The sequence below is a fragment of the Neodiprion pinetum genome, chromosome 2 (assembly GCF_021155775.2).
Source record: "Neodiprion pinetum isolate iyNeoPine1 chromosome 2, iyNeoPine1.2, whole genome shotgun sequence".
In the NCBI taxonomy this organism is placed as follows: Eukaryota; Metazoa; Arthropoda; class Insecta; order Hymenoptera; family Diprionidae; genus Neodiprion; species Neodiprion pinetum.
This window is the reverse complement of record NC_060233.1, coordinates 23,502,140-23,522,566: the sequence shown is the minus strand read 5'-3', so window position 1 is coordinate 23,522,566 and position 20,427 is coordinate 23,502,140. Positions and strand designations below refer to the sequence as shown.

General features: G+C 43.2%; 1 protein-coding gene across 6 annotated transcripts in view; it reads left to right on the top strand.

Annotated features, from left to right (window-relative positions):
• Vha100-2 (V-type ATPase subunit a family protein Vha100-2) overlaps window positions 1-2,366 on the top strand; it is a 76,815-nt gene extending 74,449 nt beyond the window's left edge. For all 6 annotated transcript variants that reach the window (XM_046613222.2, XM_046613224.2, XM_046613228.2 and 3 more), the window contains one exon: window positions 188-2,366. In XM_046613222.2, coding sequence (XP_046469178.1) covers window positions 188-284 — 97 coding nt within the window. In that variant the 3' untranslated portion in view covers window positions 285-2,366. The remainder of the gene's footprint in view (window positions 1-187) is intronic.
• The last annotated feature ends 18,061 nt before the right edge of the window (window positions 2,367-20,427 follow it).

Below are 20,427 nucleotides of genomic sequence, written 5' to 3'. Positions count from 1 at the left end.
CATATCTGTTCCAAAAATTAGGAAAAAATTTAATTTTTTTACGCTATAACACTTTTTTAAGTTGGGAAATTAATTTTTCGTTAAAAAGTGCGTAAATCTAATATTTGAAAATAATTTGGGAAAAAATAGGTGTGAAATAAGTAGAGTTTGCCAAACGAGTGAATTAATTCGATTAATATCTTTACAGGGTGGAGTTCATGAGCAAATTTTACACAGGAGACGGATACATTTTCCAGCCGTTCTGCTTCAAGACAATTTTTGAGGCCGAGGATGCTGAAGACTAAATAAATTATTATATGTATACATATGTAACGTGCAATGAGTATGCTGTAAACATATTACAGATATTGCAACTCATATTTTCGTACAAGAAAGTTTGAATCACACATAGCCCAATCGTATTACACTGTATATGCTGGAACGATTCGAAAAGCACAAGCAGTTATCGAGAGATATTTTATTTACAACATATACACCTTGTTTTTTAACGATTTTTGATCTCTCATAAACCATCAGTGCCTATCGAGTTGACAGAATAATTATTTCCAAGTGAGTCACTCTTGTATACGTAGCTCTTCAACAGAACTGGAACAAAATTATACAAATTGCTTTGAAGAAGTGTTTTAAAAATTGAAGTGCTTGATTGTATTTTATTCTAAACAACACACTGTATGATATTGAGTCTTTATTGAGACCTGTAATTGGTTTTAGGGCCGTACGTCACCTGATTGCGGCACTCATTTCAGGCGATGATTTCGTAGTTTCATGATTGTAGGGCTCTTTTCAAAAATTAACTCAAAGTTTACTGTATATTTCATAAAGGATATATGACAGATGTACGGGCCATGAAAAATGCCAATACTTTGAAAATCTCTGCTTTTCTCGTCACTCTGTATCAGGATGGGTATTGGTATTATATTTGTAGACATTAACTGAAATGAGAATAGGGAACTGCATGTTTTTTAATTTAGTTTTATTCGAAAGTAGAATGAAAAATAATGAATTCCCCAAGACAGTATTTTTTTACGAGCCATATTAACGCCAGAAAATAATTATTTGTCCTCTCAATTTTCTCGGCAAATTTGAATCGGCAGCCATTTCGCTGGACCCCTCTATCAGCGCTGCCAGGTGTCACGTTCGGGAACTATGCTCGGCTGTGAACACTGTCTGCTTCGAGCAAGCCGGAATCCTAACTTTATTATACACCATGTAAATGCAGTTTGCATCGCACCAAGCCTTCCGTTTTAATACATTATTTGGCACTCGGATAAATATCTTTTCTGGAGTTGAACTTGTTGTATTTTTACACGATGGTACAAAACAATACATGTACCAATCTAAATTTGGTCGCGGAGCTGATGGATCCATAGTTGTCTTTTTATTTTAACCAAACTAATAGTTATTTACAGAGATAAATACAATTTTGACAACGCCGACCATGCTTCAGAGCTTCAAATATTAATATTGCAGGTTAGGATTCCGGCTTGCTCGGAGCAGACGGTGTTTACAGCCGAGCATAGTGCCCGAACGTGTCACCTGGCAGCGCTGATAGAGGAGTCGAGCAAAATGGTTGCCGGTTCAAATTTACCGAGAAAAATTAGTGTAAAAGAAAAAATTATTGCAGCGTTAATGTTGCTCGAAAAAAGAAAAACTGTCTTGGGAAATTCATTATTTTTCATCCTACTTTCGAGTTCAATAGAGGAATATGGAGATTTCAGATGCATGCAAGTTCCCTATTGTGATTCAAAACTGACGTACGGCCTTAATAACCGCATTTTTAAGCAATACTTGAATTTGTGTATCGAGTTTGTGAATACTTCCACCGAAACTTATACAATTACCTTTGTTCATTACTATATTTAACGAAAAAATGCCTTATAGCCGGCACTCTAGGTTTCTCTTTGTCTCACTGACCTTTGAATGGAAATAATTTTATGCGGAATTCAATCACCATTGTGATTATAAATGCGCTACGCGGTTATAGGAAATTGAAAAACAAGAGATGGGGAGAGATAGGGAGAGAAAGAGAAACAGGTCTTCCAGCGCACAACTATTGTTATGTATTCATTCCAAATGTAATTAACATTAATATCTATTTAATATATCAAATGGTTACTGTACATATGGACGTTCGATTAAGAGAGTAAGTACAAAGCATTTTCAATTCTCTAGCAAATCTATCCGGAAAAGAATTTTGATTCTATTGAAAAGGTAACAAATGATTTTTATTCTTCTACCAACTGCGACGCTATAAATTGTCGGCGGGTGAACCAATCAAAATTGTCGTGATATATATTTTATTAGTACCGAAATCGTGTAATATTGTATTACATCATATATTAAATCATATCATATTGTTGAAGTTATTGCGTGTACCCTTACTTATTCCTCAGTCCTTACATTTCATCCTATTTCAGTTGTCAAGTATGTGAAATGGATTTCATGCGAACGAATGTGCTACAATTGTGTTTATTAAGTAATATAGGTATACCCACTGGCCTCTACAGGGTGTCCCAGAATCAAGTGGCCAAACTGCCTAGGTTATATTATAGAATCAGTCGAGATGAGTAAATTAACCCAAAGAACATGTGGTGTCCGAAGTCGCGTTCGCAAGATACGACCAGTTAACAAAACGTCTTGTAACGACTAGTTTCTGTTATAAAATTTGATGTTGGAACTACTTTCGTTTGAAATTCTGTAAGTTGAAACCGTGTTATCCATTTCCATCGCACGTCCCCATTGTTGTGTTTGGCAAAAATTCAACTACAAGAGTATTTTCGTTTGACATTCGTAGATTTGAAAGCGTTATGTTTCGCATCAGCAGTCGAGTACACTTATCAACACGGCAAATGAAATCAAATTTAAGACTTTCAAACGAAAGCATTTCCAATATCAAATTTTATCACAAAAACCAGTCATTGCAATATGTAGTGTTCTGGGGTTGGCAACCCTGAGAGCAAAAAAGGAGAAGCGAGAGAAAGGAACAAGAGAAAAATAAAAGACGAAGCACTCGCCAGATATACTCGCGTGAATATATGTTGTTTTATTTATACCCGTCCGGAATATAACACAATATAATTTTTTAACCAGTCGTATCTCACGAACACGACTTTGGAGACCACGTCATGTTCTCTGGGGTAATTTACTCATCTCGAAAAGTATACAGATGAGTGCATTCGTCCGATTATGCTGAAACTTTGGTGAGTTGTGCGCACGCTCCCGAAGGTTTCTGAATCAGTACAACCATTTTACAATTGGTGTTAACACAATTTAATAATTTGGGATTGTTAATTGGAAATGTGAAAAATTGGAGTAATGAAGAAGCGAGATGAAGTAGCTGATGGCGTATTTGGACTGTACGCAATCAATTTCTCTTGCGACATTGCGTTGATATAGTGCATCACAGAATTGATTTAAGTATTCTCTTATATTAGCAAAATTTCGACAATTTAAATGGGTAAGTGTAAATGGTTGGTTTGAAAACATTTAAAATGTTACATGCAAAATGCTATTTATATTTTAAATGCGTATTTTTAAATGAAACCATTTCAAACATTATCCAGCAGTGGATATAGTGCATCACAAAGTCGATTTCAACATTATTTCAATCGTCAAAATTTTGAGCAAAAATCCAAAGGGATTACTCTTTTCAAGACTTTTTAGTAGAAAACTTATCAGCTTTGAATCTATTCATACGACTCTTCCTAAACTAATCAGACGTCAAGTATTCCAAAAAGGCGGTTTCATTGTCGTGGGACTAACAGTTGACAAAATGCAAAAAAATATGGAGAAAATTAAATTATTTATTCATTTCATACTAGGTTACATGAAATCGTAACAATACAATATCATACATAATATATGCAGAGGGCCGTTGCGCTTGTACGCAAGCCGGAACTTGAACTATACTTACTATAACTACGACAATGATTATCTGATATAATATTTTTCGTATTCTGCTTAATTGATCCTAGTTAGGTCACGCCTCAGTAGAATCGCATAATGGTTATACTGGATGAAATTCATCCCAAAGTTGATACTTTGCTTCAAAAATGAGTTCTAATAACGAAATTTAAGTATTGTTTAAAAATCGCAGAAACAGCTCTCACAGTTCTCCTAACCAAATTTTCATATTTAAATTTTGTAAAACATCAGCAAAGTTAAAGAAAATACCAAAAATATCCATAAAACGTCTTTTTTTCACGTGAAGAAAGAATTTCACGCGCCACGAGGTCCATATCCACGACTAAGGGACTTTACGAGAAGTTTGAAAAATGCTTGGGATAAAATTCAACCCGTTTATTATGTATTATAGTCTTATTATAAAAATATAACTATATATATATAAAAAGATAATTCTTAAAATTCTTCTGTTTTTTTTTTCTTAGAATATTTTTCTTAGATTAAGGATTTGTATATTTTATGATGTAACCAATGTGGTAATTTTATTCGCAGTCATGTTACCAGTTTGTGATGGTAAAAATACGGTAAATTTATCGTTCACGTTTACCACTTACATCTCTAGTCACTCCTCGTCCGTTGCTCGCAGCTTATTCGAACTGCGCGCAATCGATTTCTGTCGCAAAATCATGTTGATATAGTGCGTCAAAGAATTGATCCCAGGATTTTTCAAAATCCCCCAAATTTTTACCAACAATCCGAAGGGTTAGCTTTACTTTTTTCGTGATTTTCAGTACAAAATTTTTTTTTCCTAGAATCTATTCATACGACACTTCCTAGATTAATTGGACCTCAAGTATTCTAAAAACGGCGTTCTGATCGTCGTGGAACCAATTGCTAAGAAAATAGGAAGAAAATATGGAAAAACTCAATTATTTATTTATTCTAATCCACGTTACATAAAATAATGACAACACTATATCATATATTATAGGTGGTATATCGTACCCTGCAGAGGTGCGCTAGTAACGACGACAATGACTATCTGATATAATATTTTTCTCATTCTGTTCAAGATTGTGCATATTGAACTCCTTTTTTTTGTTGTGATAACACTGATCAACAGTGGTTTTTTTGCCCTTGACATTTGAACGGTCTTAGAAAGATTTGATGTCAACACCCCTAGAAGTAAGCATAATTTTTAGAAATTGGCTCTAGTTTTTTATTTTATCGACATTTTCATGTACGATTCAGAAAAGCAATATTTGGATGAAAAATCCGATGTTTTGTTCAATCTCTAAAATTTATCGAAACGATACTAAAGAGTTCAACAGAAAAAGTTTCTGCGAATTTTGGTGTTTGAGAACATATAATTTACGAATAAAATCATGATCATATTAGATTCTCCTTCCGTTACAATACAATAATAGCATAAAAAATAGAAGTAATCTAATATAACCATGATTTTATCCTTAAATTCTTCGTTCAAAAACACCAAAATTCACGGAAATAATCACGGTGATAGAAAATTATTTTCTTTGTGTTCAGCTGTGTTATTAGGGTTAGTAATCACGAATTTCATGAAAACTTAGGATCCCATAAATTGTCGATCACAAAAGTGGGAGTCATGAAATCAGTAATGCTAATTTTGATAATCGTGATAGTATTGTTGAAATGTATAAAGCCTACCTTTCACTCATAACTCATATAATAGGCAATAGGCGAGCCTCCCCACCGCCAGCTCCATAGTGGAATAAGGATTGGTCTCAGGTGATGCAGAGAAAGAGACAAGCAGCTGAAGTATTTAGAGATAGTACTTCGAAATAAAAGTATGATAATTATATTGCAATTGAGAAGGAAACTAAAATCTTATCGAATAAAATAAAAAATGAAGCATTCAAAAAATTTTGTATTTCCCTGAGTCCACAAATGGATACTCGTAACATATTGGATGCCATAAAAGCGTTCGAAAGAAGTTTAATATGGAAAAATCTACCGTTTGTTCTTCGATGGCATATAGTATGATTCAAACTGTTTTCCAGAACGTCACTCTAATCCTTGGTAAACCAGAAAATCGGTATTCAGGTCTGATCTCTAATTCAATTCTTAAAGCCCTACCAAAAGAGGCACTCCACCTTCTTTTGAAAGTTTTCATCAAAATTATTATAGAGAGTATTTTCCCAGACTCGTGGTTGGACTATGATGTATGCTCAATAATACCTTGGGGAAAGGGTTATAGACTGATATTTTGCTCCGCAATGGTGGCTGAATCTCTCGAGAAATTTTAACAATAGACTACGTTGGTGGAAAAGAGGTTGAAAATATCTGAAATCAAATCGTAGTTATGTATTTTCACTGGAAGAAACATTATAGATCAGGTTTATAGAGTTTTTCTTATTGTCAGTAATGAAGAGGTCATTAATCAGGCTTCTGTTGTAAACTTTTCAAGTTTCTGGGTGTAAACGAACATCAGTTTGGTGTCCCCCGCCAATATCGTTACAACTCTTGTATATTGTATAGGACTTGGAAAACTAAAAGTCTTTTTGCATAGGTCTTTTTTCATCAGCAGAAAAACGGTTTAAAAGGGTGAAAGCGACATCCGAAAATGACTAACACCCAATGGGGTGTTTTCTCAGATTCCCATAGAAACGCTTGATGTATTTGGATAAAACCAACGCTGGAATATTTCATTTATCAACAGAAACATTTCAGCTTTGGTTTCATTGAAATGCATCAAGCGCATCAAGAAATCATCCTGTTGGGGGCCGATGTTGCAGGATCGTTTCATCCCTTAAAACCGTTGTCCTCCGATGAAAAATATACATGTCATTTCCCTCGTGGAAATGATTTCTGCACCAAACTACAATAGATATACAAGGCCGGTTCTGAGTACAAATACCTTCTTTACCGACCAAGCCGCCTATCCGCGCATCCCAGGTGCAAACCCTTGAAGGTTACCCTCACTCTTGTAAGATAAAACGTGCTCTGCCGACCACTCGTCGGTAAGAAAATCTGTCAAATAACCATGGTAAATCGCTGGTAAAAAATCCTCCAAATGACCATGATCGCTGGTAAAAAATTCCTGAAATTGCCGTGGTATTACGATTGTGAGATAAATTGTGCTCTTTATCGTTAAAGATAATCATGCTCATCGAGCGGTATCGATAACTGCATTATCGAGCGTACTCCGTGAATCCTCAGGCGTTCGAGCGGACCCCGTGGATCCTCGAACGTTCGACCGAGAATCCTGGAATGTGTCAGGTTTTCAGAGCTTCCAGAAGGTTCGAGAAGATTTTCCGGCGATCGAGAGGATTCGAGGGTGGAGGTACGACGTTGGGAGGCTTATGCAACGGCCTTGAACGAATATAGGCTGACAAACAATTCGTCCGACGTGTTTCGACTCAATGTTGAGCGGCATGCGGTCAAAGGATTTCGGTGCGACGTTGAATTCTGAAAGACCCGCTCTGGCCTTGAACGAATTTTAGACAAGCAATTCTCGGAATCGTCCAATGAGTTTGGACTTGACGGTGAGCGGCCTGCCGACAACGGATTGAGGTGCGACGTCGAATTCTGGAAGGTTCTGAAATAAACTCTTAACTAGCAGGACAGAGGTTCTGAATTAACGGTTGATATTGTTGATGAAAAATATTTTACTGAAAGAAAAACAACTTAAGATTACAGTTTTACGTGAAATTCATAATGCTGATATACGAATGTAATTACATGTTTCTTACTCAACGGTATCGTACCCATGCTTCAGGCAATGGAAATGAATAACTGTTCGAGTAGACACCGATTGTCTTTTGTGTTTGAGTGAAAAATTTTGCAGTAACAATACTTTTTGGGCAGCACAGTTTGTACGTAATATAGTATAATGCGTACAGTTTGAATTCGTATCTGACATTTTATTCAATTTCTGCAACGGCGAAAAACCCAAATCCATCAAATCAACGACTTCAACTTTTTCACCCAGAATTTTCTGCAGCAAACTTTTTTTCTCCAAACCTTTTACGTAAACTGTTGAAGCATTACACAGCGATATACATTCGATGGTGAAGTCCAGCTTCTTGAAAGGTAAATCACCGCCTTCCCAGGATAGTCCATGATAATTCCGTGACAGCCACAAATTTTCGCTTTTGAATGGAGCGAGTAAATAATTCCAATCGTACGGAGGTTCGAAGAGAAAAATTGACGGGTTGGTATCTTCGTCGAATGACACAACTGCCAACTCTTATGGTGTAAATCCGGGACTCGGTCTTCTGAATCCTTGTACGTCGACTATGAACTCCATCGTAAAAAATACTGAATCGATTGTCACAACCTTCAAGCTTTTTATACCAATTTCCTCACCCCACCACTCAGCGGGTTATATTCAATTATAGGATCATGTAAAATCAAGCAGTAGGCAGATGTTCCAGTAGAAAAGTTATTTTTAGCCTCAAATTCAATACGAATATCTATCGGTCCAGATTTCAGAGCCTCGTTTTGTTTCGAACAGTCGATAAAAGTCAAAGGTTCGTACTGTAGAAATTCGCTCTTCGTCAACAAAGGCTGGGATTCTTTGCCGTAATAGGTGGCTGGAAAGTTTGCGTACATCTCGTACAGCAATGCAAAGTGATTGTGACTCATGTCCAAGTTCAGGTTACCGTACGGATAATACTCGGAATTCAAGAAGAGCTTGACGTCAGTAATATGACAGTGATCAAGATGACTGGCATTATTGCCGGCATTGTTTTTTTTGATTCGTTTGAAAACCGAGCATGACAAATCGCGGTTTTTTCAAACGGGTGGATGTTTTCACAGTCCAAACGTGTTTCGTGGTTGCCGGTAGCAAAGGATATTCGTACAACTCCCAACTGCGGAAGCTCATGGAGACAGGTGTATCTTTCTCAATGAAATTCAACAGTGCGATTTTTCATTGATCCGACAGCTTCACATACGGTACTAACCATTCCACCTGATCGATCACGATTCCAAAGTCTTTGTCTTGATTTTGAACGATGGCATTTAAATCACTTTTTCATCTTGTAAGAATCAGCTCGTGTTTCGCGTTAACGATGATCTTGCGATAGTCTTCAGCGAAGCCCAATATCATGCTCAAGGGAATAACTACATCAAAGTTGCCATCGGCATCAGTTAATTTTTTCGTTTCCTAAGCCTCGAGCCATCCAGCATTTTCCATGAGCCAACTTTGACCAGGGTTGAGCGAAGCGAAACCTTACAGCAGGCTGGTCAGACCAACGTTTTTACATTTATCAATCTCTACAGCGTTTAGTTCGTACCGTACATCTTCGAACAAATGGCAGATGGCGTTATTGACTAAAGTTGTGATCGCCGCTGCAGTGCCGTCCGATATTCCAAAGATATGCAGCGAACTCTTGCTCGGTAATACGCATAAATCCTGATGCTGAACGGTGATTCGAATCTCATCGCTGTTGTTGAAAGGTGACGATGCGTACGGTTTGTGTGCGTGTATTTCTTGGTGGGCGATTGATTCGTCAAAGACAGCAGGTGTTTGAATGCTCAAGATTTCCTCCTCCATGGTACGTAGCAGGTAACGAAACAGCAGAGTCGCAATTTCATTTGTCGGAAATTCCTTTTCCAAAATGTGTCAGCTTTAGACCTTAAGCCATCAGGAATTACACGTTTCGACGTGTTAGCGGTTCAGGAATCGATCGATAACTGACTTGATCGGGACATGCTGAATGATCTTTTTGGACAATCTGTTATATACAATACCCAATACCCATATTTTATTGCGATTTGATGTGCAGTCTCACAGTTATAACTTCTCCGCGAAAATTAACCAGGTCTCAGTCTTGATCGACTAACCGAAGCTGTACGTGATCTATGGTCTTGACGGTGATCGGAAGATAAATGATGTGCGACGGCACTTTCACGATCTTATATCTCGGTGGAACGATAGGGAAAAATTCGTGAATAGTATGCACTTTGCGCTCGTTGACGTAGGCACTCGTTGTAATGCTGCATTCGACTCGCAACGCGTTGACCTTGAGAATAGCTACAGGCATATCCCAATGGTGAGTTTGGTTAGCTACCAATACGCGCGGTGTAAATCCGAGAAGCTGACCAATAGAATCATCAGGTTCTAAATTTACGATATGGTTACATTTGATTTCGCTGCATAACGTATTGTTGTGAGGCTTTATGCTGATTTCAATGTTGGTATTTTTCAACGCGTCTTGAACATATTCTTGAACATCCTCAATTTCGTAGCTGCTAGTGGATATAGTGACTACCTTATCGGCTACGTATATTTTATTGTGACCAACATCAACGTTGGGAATGGAATTGAAGGTTAACTGATCAACGAGACCGAGCACATAATTTTTGTTTAGAGCAAGTTCGATCGAAGGAAAATATTGCGCTTCGAGAATTGAAGACGTTCCCGATATCGTTAATGTAAACGAATCATCCATGACTGCAAGTGCTCGACTGACGTTATTAAATTACGTGTCATGTTTATATAACTCATCGCTTAGAAATTTCAGACACAAGTGTCCGCAATCGAATGGACCGTAATCCTGATACCTTTCATCGTTGCACTTAACGGTACCAACACCGAGATATTTCACGAGGTCTAACGGAAGTTAAAGATGACCAAAACTGTCGAAGTGAACTACATCGTTGCCGCGTTTCTTATACGCAACCCAGTGTGTCCCAGGACCATCTTTATCGTCGAGATTGACTACAGCTGTCTCGTTTTTACGCGGTTCGGTTTTGGGCATTTCGTTACGAAGACACCTTGGAAGTATGGAATTTTCATGATTTTTGCATACTTCAGCAAATCCCAGTTGGTCAACGCTCGGCGTGGTAGCTCCAAGCTAAGTTTTTTGAAAGATGAAGACTGAAACCCTTTCTATAAGGTTTGAGATGGAGACCTTTACCTAAGGCGATCGCTCTCATCGTTTTGTTATGTCGTTTGCTTTCCTCCAATTCTCGTTTAGCCGCGCTCGCATCGTTTACAGTTATTGCTATACCTGCAGCAACCCCCGCTCTCGCACCCGTAGCGCTGAGACCGGCAAAAATAGGTATGAGAAAAGGTAGAAATCCGCCAACTTTTGAGGGTACCAGTAGAACGCGCGGTGATCGGACATTATGTTTACCGCATTCGTTTTTCGCAGCTTCTCGAGCACCTTTGAGTGCAGACCTAATGCTCGTTTTCGCGTTGTATCTCCGAATCACAGACTGTTTTGCCGCTCGTATGATTTTGTTCAAGGAAACGTTCTTTGGTTTTCGACACCCCATGTCTAACTTTATTTTCACCTTCATCGTGTTAGCTACAGCCCAAGCGGCTGCCTTCTCACCCAAATTTGCGTCCTTTGCGAGAACCCGTTTCCAGGCTTTTTTGGCTAATATTTTATCCGCGACGCTTCTAGCTTCAAGATTCTCACGATTTTTCGAATACGCTATATCGTGTTCCTTACACGCTGCATCGAGAGGATTGATACCGGAATCGCCTCTCGCGAGTCTTTTTATCATCTTCGTACAAGGACCGCAGTATTCGTAACCGGGAACATGCAACTCGATCGGGATTTTGTTGATAATGCTATTTACCAAACCTTTCTCACTTGATCGCTTTTTTGAGGATCGCTTACGATCACGTGTGTGCACAATCATGTCCGCTCCGCGACTGAGAGAAAGTTGTTTCAAACGATGCATTTATAGAAAATCGAGCCAGTCACGTTCGAGATGAAGTTCGAGACACAATCGACCAAGCTGCCCGTGATGAATTTTGACAAATTTACGCAGCAGAGTACAAAACGGAAAAAACGTCATGGCGAATTGTTGCCGAGTAGTGTACGTGCGGTATTCTGCGGACCATCCAACTGTGGCAAAACCAACGCATTATTTGCGCTTATAACGCATCCGAACGGTTTGAGGTTCGAAAACATGAAGGTATACTCAAAATCTCTCAATCAACCGAAATACAAGTTTCTGAGTCAAGTTCTCGAAAATGTCGACGGTGTTGAGTATTACCCCTTCAACGAGCATGAGCACGTCATTGCACCGAACGAGACGCAACCTAACTCGATCATGATATTCGATGACGTAGCGTGCGAGAAGCAGGATAACATTCGCGCGTACTTTTGTATGGGTAGACATCACGATGTAAACTGTTTCTATCTTTATCAGACGTACGCTCGAATCCCTAAGCATTTTGTGCGCGACAAGACCAACTTGCTGGTCTTATTCAAACAAGACGAGATGAATCTGAGACATGTGTATAACGATCATGTAAACACCGACATGTCGTACGTAGAGTTTCAAGACTTGTGTACGGCATGCTGGAACGGTGACAAATATTGGTTCGTAGTGATCGACAAGGATAGAGAGCTCGGTAATGGTCGGTATAGGAAGGGATTTGAAAATTTTATAAACATGACATTAGAATAAAATACACGATCTTCGAAGGCAACGGAACAGTAGCTTTCCAGAACTAGTTGTGTGAACATGCAGGTAATTCGTGAGGAAAAAAAAGTCTTGCATCATATCGCTCAAGCGAGTAATGCGATTCGTCGTAAACACAGAATCCTCAAGACGGAAAAAGAGTCGCTGCAGGAAACAATGAAGGATGTCTTCAAACCTGTGGTAACCCCGCTGCAGGAATCAGTCAATGTTTCTCGAGACATGAAACTTGTCAAGAAAGAGGTGAAGGAAGAACTCGAAACTGAAACGAAGCGTGAGCCGAAGAACGAAATGGAAGCAGGCGATTCTTTTGCAACTGCAGAGAAAGAGAATCAAACTGTCACAGAATCGTCGGTGAGATCAGAAAATGAATATCTTGAGATGCTCAACGATAAACAAAGACAGTACGAGTTGGATACCGTGTACGGGGTACGGAGTCTTTCTACTGCCGGGCTGATGGTTGGTGAGTCACCGATAAGCTTCGAGCGCGATTCCGTTCGCATAGGCGGTACGCTCTATCCGAAAACTCGGGGACTGCTGAAGCTGCTGTTTAAAAAGATGCACTACAGCGCTCACGTTACCCGTAACGACAAGGAGAATCAAAGCAATATCCTTCTCGCAATGAATGCTCACAGAAAGTACTGTAGCGCCTTCGAGCCTATCCGAAACTCAGAGCGCCAAATTCAAGCATGTAATTGCTGAGCTGCTCAATATTTCTACATCAGGCAAAGGCGTATCACCATCGTCACAGATGTCGAATTGTACGGGTGAATGTGTTCTGCTACCTCAGGCTTGGGTTACTCGACAAGGTGTAAGAACAGATTAGTAGTGTATATACGACAGTTGTGGACCACAAAATGGCGGCGTATCGGCAGCGTATCCCGATACCTTACCGACAGTCGGTATGTTACCACCGCGATGGTGAGCCTTACCCACAAAATTGTTACCGACTGCAGCGTCACCGTAGATGGCGCCACCAGTATTCTCACCCGATCTTACCGACAGACAGTTTGACAATGAATTGTTTGCTTAGTCGGATGTGCAGACATTTTGATTTTTGCTTAGTCAGATGAGGGGTCATTTCGATTATTGATTAGTTGGATAAGCGGCCATTTTCAATTTTTTCAACGTCAGACAGTTTGATAATGGGATTTTTTGCTTCGTGAGATGAGCAGCTATTTTGATTTTTTTTTATTGTTAGATGGCAAACATTTTACCGACGAAATTGTTATCTCCGATCTCCGATCGACTGCGGCGGAGAGGGGCTGCAGGCGGCCTCGTCGTCGATAGCGCTGGACTCTGGTGGCAAGGGGCACCTCCACCATCGCCTGCCCTGTCCGAAGGCCTTCAAATAATAATATTATTAATAATAATAATGATAATAATAATAATAATAATAATAGTAGTAATAGTAATAGTGATAGTAATAATAATCTATAATTTTTCCATACGATTATTTTTCATTTTATTTTCTGAAGAACTATTTTTCATTTTTTGAAAACTTTTTTTTACGTGTTAATCAAATGGGAAAAAAGTTTTCGGAAAACTTTCTTCCGTTTTCCGGAAACTTTTTCGTTTTCTGGAAACTTTTTTTCATTTTCTGAGAACTTTTCTCGTGGTAAACGAATAAATATGAATAATTGCTCAATATATTAGTAATAAATAAATAAATAATTGACGAATACATGAATTTACATGGTATTCGAATTTTGAAACTTCGATCTACTCAGTATCGTATTGCTGGCGAAACGTCTCCGCTTCATGAAGGATCGCCCTGGGTGTCAAACGCATATATTTACAACGGTCCTATGCCCTCAGTTCTATCCTACGGCTAGTTTATTGCGGGGTTGCAGCACACCCTCCAAAGTCTGGTGCTTGTTTGCCCAGGTATCAGTTGCATATTACCGTCTTACCAGCTCAGCGTCAATTATTCCCGTACGGTGGAGCTGATTTTGTGTTTTGTTTTCTCATTTTTTTTTTCACTACGTATCAAACACTGTGGGGTGGGTCAACTTTGGTGAGCCCCTCAGATGGTTCTTATAATCATTAAACGTGATGCTATTTATAGTTGAAGTTTTACATCCTTGACACGCTTACTCACTTTAACACCGTTGCCATATTTCGGTTTCATCCTCATCCGTGGTGGTAAATGTGTGCAGTTTCACATGGATCTAACGTATTGATGACGAAATGTCTCTGTTTGATTAATGGTTATCCTTACAGCAGTGCTATGTCCACAGTTCTATCCTACAGTTAGTTTATTGTGGGGGTGGCGGTAAACCCCTCAAGGTATTGCGTCCGTTTGTCCAGGTACCAGTTGCATATTACAGTCTTGCCAACTCAACGTCAATTTTTCAGTACAATGGGACTAACTTCATGTTTTTTACTAAGTATCAGACATTGTGGTATGGACCAACTCTTTGTAAGCCTCCCCATGCGATGCTTATAATCGTTAAACGTGATGGTGTTCAACGTTACACTTTCGGCATCCTTGACACGTTTGCTCACTTTGATGGTAAATGTGCCCAGTTTTACTTGTATCCCCGATGAATTCGGTCATAATTTTTCCATTGTTCCCATCCTTCATCAGAACCCGAGGTGTGAAATGCTCGATACAAGAGAGGTAAAATCTTTATGATCCTTGTGAAGCTCTATAGGATATTCGGATATCCATCGGTTCAGGATGTACCCGATCGGTGGATCGTCCGAGTGAGTTGATATATCGATAGGATTATGCCACCACTCGAACGAACCGTATAGATCGTTTACGTCAAAATATATGAGATACGATTCCACGTAACTTGGATCAAAATCTTTCCCCATAAACCTTTTATTGGCCCGAGCGTGTCGATTAGAATATTGTAAATTTACTCCCGTGTATTTGAGCATAGCGTCGAAACCAAGTCCCGGCACTGTGTAGCAGTGCAACGGATCTAAATCATATGTTTTGAGACATCTGGTCAGATCACCGTTTTTGCATTTATCAATCTCTATAGTCCTCCATTGGCGTTAAATGGAATTCTTCCCAAACATTTTTAGCATGCTCGTAACCGCTGTTTGAAATATCTGCATTACATACGTGTGAATAGAAATGCTTCTTCGCAGGTTGCTGAGTTTCATCGAGCTTCTCCCAACAATCAACGTATTTATGGGGAAAACGTCGTTGCCAGTCATCAAACTGAACTGAGTCTGGTTATTGCAGAATTTACGCGTTGTGTGTTTATCTGCATCATTGAAATATGTGGAAAGTTTATCGATGCTGCTAGCCATAAAAATCAAAACGAATCGATGAATCTCAAACGCATTATTGTTCCATCAACGCATTCGTGAATGAGATATATTTTTCCTTATTTATTGGCAGCAGTGTAATTTTACGGGGAAAAGTTGATGCTAGGGATTTTAATAAAAATTGCGTATCCAATAGGGTTGATGAATTGTGCAAAACTGATGGAATTGTAAATCGTGTTAATGTTTATAACGGCCAGGAATATGAATATCGTTAAATACGTTAATTCTAAATTAATCTGTCTTACAAGACCTGTCAGAAATCAAATTATTACTTTACATAATGTCATCGTACTACAACAATGCGGATTGAAAAATGTTGTGATGCATACTGCACTCTCAACAGCTCCGCTAGATTCTACTGATTTTGTATTTTCAAACATGAATAAGCCTGGTTACATTACCCATATTGCATGAGAAGTAGTACGTGTAACAAAATGAGAACCAGTAGACGACAGAACAAGGAAAATGAGCGAATGTTACCCAGAGCTTCCCCGTCTATAGAGGAAACGGAAGTCTTTTCATGATACCGGGAAACCTGCAAAAGATTAGGTTATATTAGGTTGGCTAGGTTGTACGGTCTTGGGTTGAGATAGGTTATATTAGGTTGGGTTGTAGTGTCTTGGGTCAAGTTAGGTTATGTTAAGTTCCCCTACGTCGGTTGTCACCTTGTCGTGGTGTAGGGGCTTGGCGGTCGCAATGAATCCAGTGGACCCAATGACTAGGGCTCCAAAGTCCCTAGGCAAAGGCGAGACTGGACGAGCGACTAACACTAAGCACAACCGGCCCAGCCTCTTGAGGTTGGGTGAGGGAATGGCGAGGGATGAATGGGAAGTGAATGAATGGGATGTGGTCGGACCTCTGAGGATATTCCTCCGAGACTAGACAAGGCCGGACTAGTAATCCGCCGACCAGGGCTGCAAAATATGTCTGTACCTTTCCTGTGGTTTCCTAGGAATCCGCATGGTTGAAGTGGGAAAACCGCTACTTGCAGCTGTCTGGAGCCAATCGGAGGGTTGAATCTTGGGCCTCAGGCGCATGTATGGATGATTACCTGGTCAGTATTTCCTCATACACGAAGCTGGTAGGGTATTTCCGGCAAGGTCTTACCCGAATGGGGGCCTACCCTGGCTCGGATTGACAGGGGAATCCCCCGGACGGAAGACCCTAAAGAGGTAAGGGGGGTGGGGGGGATCGCATGGACAGGGCTGACCACCCGACAAGCTGAAAGCAGCTTCCGCGCGAGTACGGGGTTAGGGTTCTTTCCGGCGGGGACAGATGCTGCACCGCGGTGCAGCTGCCATGATGGCCGAACCGTCGTTAGACATAATTTACTGTAATATGGCTCACTTAAACAAAACAAACAAAACTGAGAAACAGATGGAGAATGAGGTTTTCGAGGTGGATCCCTTCGCGAGAAGGACCAGCATCCACCGGACACCACCACAGCCCAAGCGGGTCACCACCTTGGAGGTGCAGATGAGGGAGCCGGCGCCTGTCCAGACGCCACTCATCCTCATCGATGTAGAGGCGCCGAGGGAGGGTGCGCAGAAGGGTGCGTTCGAGCTGAAGGGAGCGATCCCGAAAGCCAGGAGCGAGGGGGCAAGTACGATGAGCTGCCCCGGCGAGGTAAGCCTGACCACCCGAAACGTGCAGGAGGTAAGCCAGAGGGAATCGCTGAAGGACCTGATTACCCTCATTGAGGGCATGAAGGCCTTCACGGTGGCCCATAAGAATACCCACGTCGCCCTCAGAGAGGACGTGGCCAAGGCAGCCATTATCATCAGGCGAGTCGAGCGCGCCTGGAGCAGGATGGAGGAGGAGTCGGCCGGAACCAGAGTACCGCGGGAGACTGGGGACAAGGCCACACAGACAGGGGCGCAGCAGCTGCAGCAGGAACAACAGAAGGCAGCATCAACAAACAAGAGGAAGGAGATCTCCCCCTCAACTGGAGCCGCGGAAAAGAGGCCGCGCCTGGAAGAACAGGGAGAGAAACCCCATCAGGAGGGCTGGAGCGAGGTGGTCAAGCGAGTCCGCCGCAAGACAGCCGCCTCAACGCCAGCAGCGCCAGCGGCACCAACCAAGAACACGGCCGCGGCCCCCGCCAAGTAAAGGGGACCAAGGCACAGGAAGCCTGTCAGGCCGGATGCCGTCCTGATTAAGACGGAAGGGGGGCAAAATTACGCGGATGTCCTCAAAAGGGTCAGGGGCCAGGTGGACCCCGACAAGGTAGGTACCTCCATTACGGCAGTCAGGAGGACCAGAGGCGGGGACGTCCTTCTTGAGCTCAAGGGCTCAAGCGGGGCACAGGCCCTGAAGGAGGCCGTCGTGGTGGCTCTAGGTGGTTAGGCTAAAGTGTCAACGCTGGAGTCGACTATGACCATCGAGGTCCGGGATCTCGATGAGATCACGACGGCAGAGGAGACCAGGGCGGCCCTCAGCAGCGCCCTGAAAGCACCACTGGAGGGAGAGATCAGGCTGAGGAGCGGCTTCCGGGGCACGCAGACCGCGCTTATGCGTATCCCAGAGCGGACTGCCCGGAAGCTACTGGCGATAGGAAAGGTCAAGATCAGCCGGACCGCCTGCCGGATCCGTGAGAGGATCATGGTGGACAGGTGCCACAGGTGCCAAGGCTACGGGCACCATGCCGCCAAATGCCTAGGAATCGACAACTCCAACGCCTGTCGAAGGTGCGGTGAGACAGGGCACAAGGAGAAGGACTGCAAAAGGTCCAGCCCTCGGTGCATCGTCTGCACAAATGGTGGCGCAAGGGCCGACCATTTCGCCGGGAGCGGCCAGTGCAGGGCTTTCAGGGTAGAGCTGTAGAAGGCCAAGGACCGGCGGAACGGGAGGGCCATCGAGAGGGAGTCCCCTCCAGCGAAAACGCGGGCAGCAAGAGCGACCGGGGTGGAGCCAATAATGCTCTCCCCCACAAACCGTGGAGTGACCTTCGGGCGGAGGCTCGACTCTTTCCCAAAATGGCAGGAGTAAGGGGAGACAACGCAGGATCCGGGGACAGGCCTGGGGTAGTAATACTCCAGGTCAATCTAAACCGGAGCCGCGCCGCCCAGGACCTGCTGACCCAGACCGCCGCTGCGCACGGGGCCGAGATACTGATAGTCTCGGAGCCCAGCAGCATGGGAAAGCAGGGAAACTGGGCGGTGGATACGAGGGGAGACGCTGCCATACTGGGGACGAAGAGGTTAGCCGGAAACCTGGAGCCGGGTAGCAAGGGCGCTGGCTACGTCTAGGCGAGAGTAAGCGCGCTAACCATCTTCAGCTGCTACTAATCGCCTAACGAGGCCATCGAGGAATTTGAGCGGCAACTGGACGACCTCGAGGGCGCGGTCAGAGCGGTGGGCACCAAAACCCTTGTGGCTGGCGACTTTAACGCGAAGTCGCCAAACTGGGGGTCAAGCAAGTGGGACAAGAGGGGTCGGGTGGTCGCGGACTTCCTTGCCAGGCTAGACCTCATTCCCGTAAACGAGGGTACAGCCCCAACGTGGCAGTGGGCCAGCACGGGGGCCTCGTCGGTAATCGACCTGACAGCAGGAACCCCAGGGGTGGCGGCCGAAGTGATGGGGTGGCGTGTGCTGGACGACGAAAGCCTGAGCGACCACCGCTATATTTATATGAAGTGAAAGCCCAGTGACAGGTCGCGCGCTCGAACACCTGGCAACATCGAGAAAGGATGGGTGGTGAGGAAGCTGGACAAGGACGCGATGGCGAGCTTCCTCAGTAGGGAAAAGGAGCAGCGCAGCGCGGACGCAGTGGGAAATGAGATAGACGTTCTGATGACCACCGTGTAAAGGCCTGTGATGCGGGGATGCCCAAAAGGAGACCACCCAAGGGCAAAACCGCAACGCACTGGTGGAATGAGAAGATCGCGTCCCTCAGATCCCAGTGTGTCAGGGCCAGAAGGCAGGAGCAACGGCGGAGGGCAAGAGGGGAAACCAACACAGCACCCGGCGCATACAATGTGGCAAGGAAGGCCCTTCGGGATGAGATAAAGGCCAGTAAAGCCAGATGTTGGGAAGAGCTCGTCAGGACGGTCGACGAGGACCCCTGGGGGCTACCTTATAAGTTAGCATCCCGGAAATTAGGTGGTTCCAGGCAACCGGACAACCCAGAGCTGGTGGAAAGGGCCCTTGACGAGCTCTTCCCAATCCACGCCCACGTCGGAAGGCCTAGCCGGGCAGAGCCCGCAGAGGACCCGCCGCAACCGCTTACGGAAGCGGAGCTGGTCGAGGCCGTTAGGAAGATCAGTAGGGGAAAAGCCCCTGGCCCCGATGGGATCCCCAACGAGGCTATAATGGTGGCGGTCGATATCGACCCTGGACTATTCCTGAGGGGCTACAACGCCTGCCTAGCGAGCGGTACCTTCCACAACCTGTGGAAGAGACAAAGGCTAGTTCTACTACCTAAGGGACAAACCAAGGCGGGAATAGCGCAGAAGTACCGGCCGATCAGCCTGATCGACACCGCCGGGAAACTGCTCGAGCGGCTGATCTACGCCAGGCTGGGAGCGGCGCTGGATGCATCTGGCGGACTTGCTGACAACCAGTATGGCTTCAGGAAGGGCAGGTCGACCGTGCAGGCGATCACGGAAGTGGTGGAGATCGCCAGCGAACCTAGCAGGAGGCGCGGCCGCTCCTCAACCCCCTGCTTGATGGCACTTCTGGATGTCAGAAACGCCTTCAACGCGGTGGGGCATGGCGTCATTCTAGAGGCAATAGAAAGGAGACAGGGCATACCAACGTACCTCCTCCGGCTGGTCGGGAGCTACCTGGAGAACAAGTGGCTTCTGTACCA